Source organism: Aptenodytes forsteri, unplaced genomic scaffold (genome assembly GCF_000699145.1).
Source record: "Aptenodytes forsteri isolate BGI_AS27 unplaced genomic scaffold, ASM69914v1 Scaffold146, whole genome shotgun sequence".
NCBI lineage: Eukaryota > Metazoa > Chordata > Aves > Sphenisciformes > Spheniscidae > Aptenodytes > Aptenodytes forsteri.
The window spans coordinates 3,880,314-3,890,668 of record NW_008795128.1 but is presented as its reverse complement, the minus strand read 5'-3'; the positions used below and the strand labels follow the sequence as shown (position 1 = coordinate 3,890,668).

General features: G+C 47.7%; 1 protein-coding gene across 1 annotated transcript in view; it reads right to left on the bottom strand.

Annotated features, from left to right (window-relative positions):
* Positions 1–524: 524 nt before the first annotated feature.
* The window catches only part of ARFGAP2 (ADP ribosylation factor GTPase activating protein 2), a 13,157-nt gene continuing 3,326 nt past the window's right edge, over positions 525–10,355 (bottom strand). The window contains 17 exon segments of the mRNA XM_019471582.1: positions 525–1,186; positions 1,615–1,733; positions 2,028–2,076; positions 2,107–2,148; positions 2,276–2,402; positions 2,781–2,909; positions 2,990–3,118; positions 3,605–3,736; positions 4,276–4,412; positions 4,848–4,900; positions 6,009–6,053; positions 6,629–6,685; positions 7,338–7,440; positions 8,276–8,356; positions 8,450–8,581; positions 9,130–9,202; positions 10,143–10,330. Of these exon segments, the coding sequence (XP_019327127.1) occupies positions 1,166–1,186; positions 1,615–1,733; positions 2,028–2,076; positions 2,107–2,148; positions 2,276–2,402; positions 2,781–2,909; positions 2,990–3,118; positions 3,605–3,736; positions 4,276–4,412; positions 4,848–4,900; positions 6,009–6,053; positions 6,629–6,685; positions 7,338–7,440; positions 8,276–8,356; positions 8,450–8,581; positions 9,130–9,202; positions 10,143–10,330 (1,617 nt within the window). The 3' untranslated portion in view covers positions 525–1,165.

Sequence of the window (10,355 nt, the reverse complement as noted above, 5' to 3'; positions counted from 1 at the left end):
GGAGCGCTGTCGCCCCTCAGAGCCCCGGCTCTGTCGCGGGTTCTGTCACGGTTCAACTGCGCCGGGGCACGGGGGACAAAGCCACAGGAAGGCCCGACCCTTACCCCCCTCCTGCCCCACCGCAGCCGCAGAGTAACCCTTCCGCTCCTGCCCCCAGCCCTGCAGGTACCACAGCCCCTCGACCTGGACAGGAGCGGTGAAGCCCGTGCAAGCCTGCTAACAGCCTCAGAGAGCGAGCTGCCGACAGAAACTTCAGAACAAACTGCCCCAGCCTCTCTTTCTAATAGTTAGTGTGTAACTAGCCCTTTTCCCCCCCTTTTTCTTACTACCTAGTCCTCTACACCATAGTCCAAGGAAGAGAAAAACATACTCTTGTTAAAACCAGAGTCGGGAGCAGAGAGCCAAGTTGAACAGGACTAAAACAACAGTCCTCACTGCTGCACTTCAGCGGTTCACGTCATGGTGAAGTCAGAGGTTCAGGACTTTGACCTCAGTCCAAAGCTGGGCAACAAAATAACCAGGGATCCAGTAAATACCTTTACAGTACTTCTTTACCTGGGCCTCTTTTGCCGATGATATAATCAGAAGCTAAAAAAATAATCTTTGCTTTGTTTGATTTTTTTCTCCTGCATCAATATATGCTGGTTTACAAGACAATAAAAAGGATTACCCCATGGTAAAAGTCAGACCCTGCAAATACAGAGGACTCCACAGCACCATGGATTGGGAGCACTGAGCAGAACAAAAAAACCAGTCAAGTCCGTAGGAACCAAGTAACATGATGTTCAGAAAAATAGCATTCCCTTTTCCTCCATCACTTGGTGAGCTAAGGTATGGGCCAAGAAGGACAGGAGCACTGATGAGGGCAGCCCAGGAGTTCCTGTCATATCTTTCACAGCAGTGAGGTTAACCCTGTAAGAAGGCCTGTCTCTCCACTGGCTAGTAGATAGCAGTGGGTATGAGGGCACATTGAATTTTAATAGAGTGGAATCCAGAGATATTTGGAAAGCATCCTGGGCACAGCCATGTCCTGACCCCCTCTGCTTACCTTCTCCCCTCCCCACCCACCCCAGACAAACTAAGACAATCCTGCAGAGTTTACTCCAGGCAAAGGTGGCATCAGTGCCTCTTGCTGGCTTCCCTGTGAGTTGCAGTCCCTGGGTCATCAATATGAGCCGTAACGATCCTGGGGAGGAAACACACCGAGACACCACGCTACAATACTTCATGCAAACTCCAGAGACCAATAACAAGGTCTTGGGATGTTTGGGATTGGAATGCTGCACAAGGTTACCTAGACAGGACACCATGCAAAGGCAGGAAGTAAAATGGCCTTAACTTTTAAGTTCTGCCTGAGATTTGTAGGAAAAGGTATATCTGACATAACAAGGTGTCCTGTCCAGCAGGAGAGTAAGGTTGGCCAAGTAGAGTTCACTGGCCACCTGGAATTACTCAGCTATTGCAGTGTAGTCATTAGCTACAAAAGACAGGTCTCTACTTGGGACTTTCCATGTAATTTGAGAAGACAATGATAATTCCAGCAGAAGCCAGGATATGGTGAAAGTCCCTGAGCATGATGATAGCCTGTTTGAAGGTGCCATAGCGTAACCTCACCTGGAGAGAGTTCATCACCCCATTGGCTAGGACAGCCATCTTGCCAGCAACTGATTTCACTCCTTGCTTGAACTGTGCAATGTCAGCTGCAGGCAGGACATTTCCAATTGACACGCCACCTACAAGAAGCAGCAGGACTTAGCCCGGAGTTCCCCAGCTCCAGAGAGCACCCTGACCCCCTTTAGTCTAGGTCCTCCAAAGCTGCCCCCCTCCTCAACCTGCTGAGTGCTAACAAACCTGAGTGTGCATTCTCAGCCTCTCCAAACAGGTCTGCAGAGCTGATGGCACTGCTGCCTGAGAGCTGCTGCAGTCGGGATCTGGCTTCATACTACAGTCCAGAGAGCACCCTGACCCCCTTTAGTCTAGGTCCTCCAAAGCTGCCCCCCTCCTCAACCTGCTGAGTGCTAACAAACCTGAGTGTGCATTCTCAGCCTCTCCAAACAGGTCTGCAGAGCTGATGGCACTGCTCTGAGAGCTGGCAGAGCTGATGGCACTGCTGCCTGAGAGCTGCTGCAGTCGGGATCTGGCTTCATACTACAGTCAAAAACAAAACAAAACAAAACAAAATGGTTATAAAGGAAGGGAACAAATTAGGACCTGAGCAAACAGGAGGAGATGAAGCCAGAGCTGTACCAGCTTAAGCACTGCAGAATGCATCTACCTCAGCATCTGCCTCCCGCCCGAAGAACATATCTGAGGAGATGGCTTTAGCCCCTGCAAACTTCTGCCGAGCTTCATTGGATTCCACAACTGACGTCCTGTTTTCTGTCTCCCGCCTACTGGTGGGTCTGAGGAAACAAGAGAGGAGACATCTCAGCTTAAGCTCACCAACACAGTAAAGAAACAGACTTCTCTCTCAGACCCCATCTGATCAAAGGAAAGCAACAAATCCTCAAGCGCTAGCTACCATCAGGGTTCTCCTCTCCCCACCTCAGGACAGCCAGCACTTGATGACCATAAAGGCTGTATCAAACTTAGGGACACAATAGGCAAAGTGCCCAAGCCTCTTTCACTGAAGGCCCTTTTTCTTGGGCTTGTCCATGCAAGATATCTTCTGCAGCACAAGACTCCTGTCATAACACAGCAGCATCTCTCCCCGCAGGTCCCAGACCTATCCCTTTGTCCCACACACAAGAAAGGTACAGTAGCAGTGGCAGGCGCTTTACCTCTCTGAAACTGGCCGAATACTGGAAGTGGTCACCTCAGGTTCCTCCTCTTTGTCCATACCCCATGAAGAGTCTGTTTCCCATCGTGAGCCAAATGCGTCTTCGAATGAGAAGGGATTATATTTGTACCTAGGTACCAAAAATAGGTAATTTAGGCCAGACGTAAAATTCAGGAATAAGCCAAAGACTACACTGAAGCCAAGTCTTACTTGGGGGGTCCAGATGTGAAGCCTCCAGCATCTTCAAACAAGTCCAATTGGGAGCGGGAAGATTTTGCAGCCAGCGGCGTCTCCTGCTCAATTACTTGCATCTCAGACATCACCGAGTGTGAAACAGAACTAGCACAACAAACGGGCAGTCAGGGCTGATGGGTCCGACAGCATCCAGCCCCTACAACCAGTCTGCCTCAAAACTGAATCCGGCCTTCACAGGCAGGGCAGGTGCCACAAGGCTCGAGGGAGAATTGTGGGATGCCAGCTCCCTTCACCACTTATCTAGCTTATCCTGACTCCCTCAGAAGTCTTGAGCTACCTTCTTAAGGGAAGTATTCTGCAGGGGGACATCTGTCAAGCAGCAGGGCTCTAGGGCTAGACACTGACAGGCCACACGCATCTTTGGAAAAACTCAGATGAGAACTAGAACCTCTGAACAGAGTGCCCATTGATTCTGGGGCCTGAAGCATTTTTAGACAGTCCAGCATACGAGCACTTTAAATAAGCTCCTCATCTGTTACAAGAGCAGCAAGCTACTGCCTTCAGGAGACTTTTCCAGAGCAGGGTGCGTCCAAGGCACCTGTCTGTCCTATGCCATCCACAGCCAAGTACCTTCTGGACACCAAGCCCATGCCCAGCCTCTCCGCTTGTTCACGCTTCTTCCCTTCAAGGTTCTGAAGTTTCTTCTCTTCCTTCTTCCGATCGAGCTGCAGTTCCTGATAAGCCAGTCGCATTGAGGTGACTCTAAAGGAAAGAGCTATGGTGGGTACCAGCCCATTACCCTCCCCCCGCCCAGCCCATGCTGTGAAGGGGCAAGGGGGAGAGTAACCCTGACAACCCATCAAAACACCCATTTCCACAACAGCTCTGCCAAAAATCCTTGCATAGAAGCTACTGCTTGTCTTCCCATCTCACCTCCACTGGGATTCAACTCTTTTTTGAGTTGAGATTCAACATTATTTCCTTACTGTAAGCATTGCCCCCCCCAACAGAATGCCCCATCCAGTTCAGCCTTTGCCTTTTTCAGTCCTGTCGAAAGGTCAACAGAAACACAAAACACCTCCATATCTGCTCCTTAAACTCTTCCAGGGACGCTACTTTGAATAAAATATGGCAGTGTAACTTGTGCCCTGTTGTAAGGACCATATTGACTTATAGCTACTGGTCATCCTATTGTGCAGCATGTTCTGTACTCACATTAGGTGGTCCTAGGTGAACAGCATTAACCTCATATTACTTCTGCCTTATGTATGCAAGGTATTCAGCCCAAACAGGGCACTTACATGGACTCCTCATCTTGTTTCCTGGACTCCACTGCCTGCTGCTCCCTCAGCTGCTCTGCCACCTGGGCTTGCCGCTCAATCTCACTGAAGCTCTGGCTGCTCACTTTCTGGGCTCCAAGACCCTTTTTTGCACCCAACTTGAAAAACAAAAACAAAAAAATGCGATTTCTTCACGCTAAATTGCTCATCGTAGAAGAAAACCAGAATCCTACTCCTTCCCACACTGATCAGGCCTTCAGTCTCCACATGTAGTCACAACCTACAGACCCAATAGAGCTTGCAACGGAGTATGGAAGAACACCCAAGACTTAACCCACCAGTGGCCAGTGCTAAAGAGATCAGCCACATACACTTCAGACCACAACAAGTAATGATCCAAAACCTAATTGTTTTGTCCATTAACATACAAGATATCTTTCAAAATAAGCAGTGACACAATCAAAGCTCTCCCTTCCCCAAATAGATCTCTCAGTACGCAGCTTCGTTAAGGGCAGAAAGCAAGGGCCAGGGAAAGGATGGCAGTAATGACACATGCTCTACCTCCTCTCCATAAAACAAGAGCTCAGACATACCCCTTTCTTGGCAGCTCCTGGCTTCTTCTTTCCAATGAGGGAGGATTTAAGTTCTGCAAGAGGAGGGAAGTAGCAAGTAAACAGAAGTGAATTAATTTAAGAAGCCAAAATTAGTCAGCAACCCACACAAACATTCACCACAGTCCAGCTGCTATAGAGTCCAGGGCACACCATGCAGCTTCACATCAGAAGCCTGGGTGACTTCACCAGCCAAGAAAGATGCACTTAGAAGCTCCACAGTTGCAGGCTGGTGGCCTTGAGAAGCATGTCCATTGCTGGAGAAACTTGTAAGTGAATTAAGACCTTTAAAATAGCTCCTCCAAGTGTCATGCAGTTGGTGACCCTACCCAGTAGGGATCAGGGTAGGTAGAGAAAGACTAGATTTATTCCATACATAAATCCAAGAAAATGCAGCTTCAGAGCCATATGAAGGTCAGTGCCTCACCAATGCCTTCGGAACGAAGAAACAAGAACCTTTAAGTCATGTTCACATGAACAGACCAATGACAAAATGGACCTAAAGTGCAGCAAGCTGTAAAAGCAACAGGTTCCCCAACAGCTTGTACCAGGAACCTGTCACTCCGAGGGCATGAAGCATGCCACACTTGTAAAACCAGCCATGGTCCAGCCAAGCAGCAGATGCCTGGAGAAAAGTGTAAGAACAAAGCAAACAGAAAGGGACATTTTCCCAACTTGCAACATGTAGCTCCAAAATCTTTCATCGCCCTTGTTGGGCTTTTCTTCCACAGAAATGTCTCCTTACTTTCCACACCCACGTGACTTTTGTCAACCCATACTTTAGATCATTCTTGACAGCCTTTCCTGTATCTTTTCTAGTCTTACCGTAAGTTTTTGAAATAGGGGCATTCAAAACATTCACACTGTCCAAGACTGTTTTCAGCTCGCTGTTCCTAACATTTGATTTGGGGTTGTCTGGAGTTTTTTTTATTACTGTCAGGAAACATTTAACAGAAATGACAATAAGATCCCTTTCCAGAGAATTAATAGCTGCTTTAGATCCCAATACGGTACATGTAAGCTTTGGCTTATTCTCTCCCTCCAAGCACGGGAAGCTAAAGTTAAGAGTTGAAGGCAGAATCACAGAAGGGGCAAGCAGAGTTGTCACAAGCAGCCAGCGCAGGCCAGCTGTTGGCCAGTTACCTCTGGCAGGAGCAGGCCCTTGTGTTGATAGATACATGGACATGTCTGAGGAAGAGACATAAAACATGGGGAATGAATAGACACTTGAGGACACAGGCTTTCCACCCAGGATGAACCCACTGTAGGCTAGGAGCACACTCTCAATAAGCAAAGAAGCTCCAGCTACATGCTCTGTGTGCAGCCGGGACAGTAATGGCAGGGGAGAATCAGATACAAATCCCTATTACTCTGGAAGCTAAAAATTCAATTGCCTCCAAAGCTTCTGGTGGGGGGTGGGGGGAAAGAAACCAAAAACCAAACACCACGGCCATGTGGCCTTGATCAGCCAAGTTCTAGATATGCAAATGCCAAGTTTTGTCCAAAGCTCAAAAAATGAAAACAAGCTTTTGGGAAGGTGACAGCTTTGAACTCGATCATCCAAAGGAGGAGGAGGAAACCTCCAGTAAACTGTGGCTCGGTTTTGGGGTTCAGGGAGATCCTCAGTACTGGCTCCACAGGAAGATAAGCTCCTTTAGACAGTCTGAAAATCGGCTCATCAGTTCCAGCTCCACTGAGCTTACTACTGAACAGTAGATATAAGAGAAAGACTGATCTGAGAGACAGTGAGGAGTCTTACTTACCTAGAGGAGCTTTAGGAGATGTGCTCAGCAAGTCAATAGATGGGCCTTGGCTGGAATCTGTGGGCACAAAACCAGAAGAGAACATTCAGCAGATTGATTCTCAACCTCTTTCTTTTCAGTGTGCTCACAGTTCCACTATATCTCTTCTACCTCCTCTGCCCTCCCCCCCGCCAACAAGACAAGTTACAGTTACGTGCAATTTCCCAAGCACAACAACTTTACATCTCCACAGAGCAAGTTATTCCCTCTGCAGTGTTCTTAACACATTAAAAGAAAGCAAACACTCTGCAGAGGAATACACAAAGCTGTTTCAAATTACAGCTATGCCCCCAGATTCTCGGTTTCCTTGTCATTCACCCTAGAAACACTTCTCTGCTCTATATTCACATGTCATTTCCAGACCCACCAAATCCAAGGGATAGAGAAGAGTGTTTAGACAAATAATTATGTCTGGAAGCAGGGAAACGGGGCAGCTAATCCCCAAAACAGTTTTGTGTGCATTTCAGGAAAAGTAGAGAACTGATCCCAAACAGAGCAGTGTTTTTAGAAGTCTCCACTAATTTAACTAAACATCATAGAGCGCACAAAGCTTCCACTCCTTCAAGCCTGAACCAAAGGAGAAGCTCAGCCCTTCCAGCTGTGGTACAGAAGTGTATTCTCCTGGAAATGAAGTCAGGTTCTTGGAAAGATTATTCAGCAGGGAACTCACTCGACACTTCACTGCCTTCTGATGACTTTGCTGCTTTTTCCACCTCTGGGGAAGACTGTGCAGGATTCTGGCTGGCATCTGCTACATCCCAGGTACTGGAAGACTGCAAGGAGATGCTCATTCCAGTGATTTGCAGAAGATGAATGAACCGAACAATCCTGAACTTACTTCAGGTTTAGTGACCTGTATTCAGTTTCAGGCCAAAGGAAACGCATTCCAAACTCCAGACTATGCCTTCATTGACGATAAGATAACATATGGACAAGTCCACATTCCCTTAGCAGGGACAAAAATTAAAGAAGAAAAAAAAACGGAAGCTAAGCTGAATGGAAGGCCAGGAGGAACAACAGCATCACTTGACAGTACTATCAGAGTTGGCTACTGCGAGGACTTCCCAGGTTAGGGAGATGAGCTTAAATCTGGGAGAAAGTGTGAATGAGCTTCCCTAGATTAAAATAATCTTGGCTTCCACTGTCTTTATTGCCATACAGCCAATTCTCACATTACTCTATTCACTTGAGAAAACAAGTGCATTGTGCAAACAGTTGCCCAAATCCAGTTCACCAGGGTCTATGCACTGAAAAGCTGACTAAACCAGAAGTTCAAAGTAACAGCCCATTCTTGCTTTAACTGTACAAAGAGACTATGCATTAACGCAGTACACAAAGCTTTTTCCAGGGAGTAGCTGGTAGCTCTGAGTATTCCTTGAAGATAAAGATGGTCTCGAAAACAAAGGACATGGATATTACAGGCCCCCTGAGGGACTGTTTAGATCTGTGACTATGTCCCAGGCTGACGAATGCATCTTAGTTCTTCCAAGTGACTACTGAACGAGTATACAATTTAGAGTCCTTCCAAACTAAGTGGGACTGCTCCCGGCTGAACAGCTGGCTATTTGAGAGCTGTGAAGGCTGTCTGGTTTAGACAGTTCTTCTCACCTGTGTGTGCTCCATGAAGAAATCAGCATCACTCTTGTCAGGGGAGTGCCCAGGGGCTCCACTCAGTCCATCTATAAGCAGCTGAAGAGAGGAGAGGGGAAAAAAAAGAAGGTATCCTACAAGACTCAGCATCCAGCGCTACGCATCTAACAGTACAGAGCTGCTCAGACTTACATCGGTGCCATACTTGGCCATGGCAGCACTTGCCAGCTGCCGGATCTTCTCCCTGTACATCTGGGCAGCTCGACTATTATACTTAGCATTGGCATCTGTGGTCGTACAGCCGTGCTGGCGGAAGAAAGCAGTCTGAAAAGAGAATAATATTCAGTCTCCTGACTGCTAGATCATACTCAAGCAAGCATTAGACATAAACTCAACAGAAAAAGGAAGCTTCCCAGAGACAGGGGATGGTATACTGAGCACACAGCATGAACCAACCATTCATTGATCAGCTTTCTCCAAGAAGTCTCACTCCAGGCCCCAGAGGCCTAAGAAAACCATCCCTGTCCTCCACAGGAGGATGCTTCCGAGTCACAATGCTGAGCATGAGCTTTCAAACTGATCAGTGTTACTAACTCCGTTCATTTAAGAGGACTATGCCTCTCATTTAAATGAGATGTAAGGAAATAACAGATCTGCACATCAGAAAACAATGCATTCAAAGGTCACAGTCTGACTTCCAAGCACACCTACCAAACGCCTCCCCTCATTACTCATTTCAGATGATGTTTGTACCCAGAAAAACAACAGATGAGGTTGGTACCGAGAAAGCCACACAAAGGAAAGGGACAAGAAACAGAGGATGTGGATTAGCAAGGGGGAAAGCAAGCAAAATGCCTACAGAGGCTCCTCACCGCGTTGGCATTGCTGCCCACTTGCATACACCTCAGCTGGAACCAGTTCCAGTTAGAATCCAACTCTGTGGACCTGTGCGAGAACCAATTATTTCTATTAATAACGTGCAGGCATACCAAATGCAAAAGCAAGCTCTGAGCTAGAACGGTCAGATATCCCACTACTATCCCAGAGTATAGGAGGCAAAGAGAGAAAGAACATCTTGGTAACTTCTTTGCTCCCGTAAGAAATTAAGTTGAACTTTTAAAGTAAAGGAAAAATCACAGGTTCAGCTTCACACCAAATAACAGTGTCCAAATTTAGAGGACCTCTCACTTGTCTTGCTTGTTAAGACGGCAGAGCTGGAGCTAGAAAAGCACAGCCAACAACTTTCATTCTACACGTGATCTCACCACAACATGAGAGACTCACATTCAGCCCGTCCCACAGATTAGGCCAGAACACATGACAAAGCAACTGAGAAAACAACCAAGTAAAGCTGGGTGACATAGTACGCCTTGTACCAGTTACTCAACTTACCTCTGAATAAGTAAAGGTCACAGTTCTGTTACTTAAAATGCTAACTTTTACACGTACTGAAAATAAGAACAATAAGCTGAAAATCCAACACCATCTTCCCCACTAGGCTGATACAGAAAATAATAATATTCCTCTTTTTGTCTTGCTCAGCATTACAAGATATTGCTGGTTTACTGGCAAGATTCACACACCACACTCTCCTCTCAGCTTCTACAATTCAGAGTCCAGACAGTGTTTCTGCAAGGCTAGCGAAAGTAACACGTCGACGTTCCACTGAGGTGCTTTGGAAACTCCATCTTGGAAGGGCTGAGTGACCTAAAACCTCCAGCGAACAAGCCACGTAAAACCCGAAGCGATCACTGCGCGATAACGCTTCTCTCTAACCGAGTCCCTGCGTGTTCCCACACCAACGAGGCACAGCTGCTCCAGGCCTGCCCGGCGGTAACCCACGGGCCGGAGCTCCCCGCCGCGCACGCTCCCGCGCCCCACGCACCTGATGAAGCTGAGGTGCACGCCCAGGGACCTGTGGACGCCGGAGCAGTCGATGCACAGGAAGACCCCGTAGGTGATGCTGGCCCAGCTCGGGTTCTTGGCGCCGCAGTCGAAGCACGACTAAAGCGAAGGCAGAGGGACGGCCGGGCTGAAGCGGCGTCTTCGGCGACTCTGCAGTTTCTCCACCCCCTGCCGCGACCCGGCAGCTCCATCC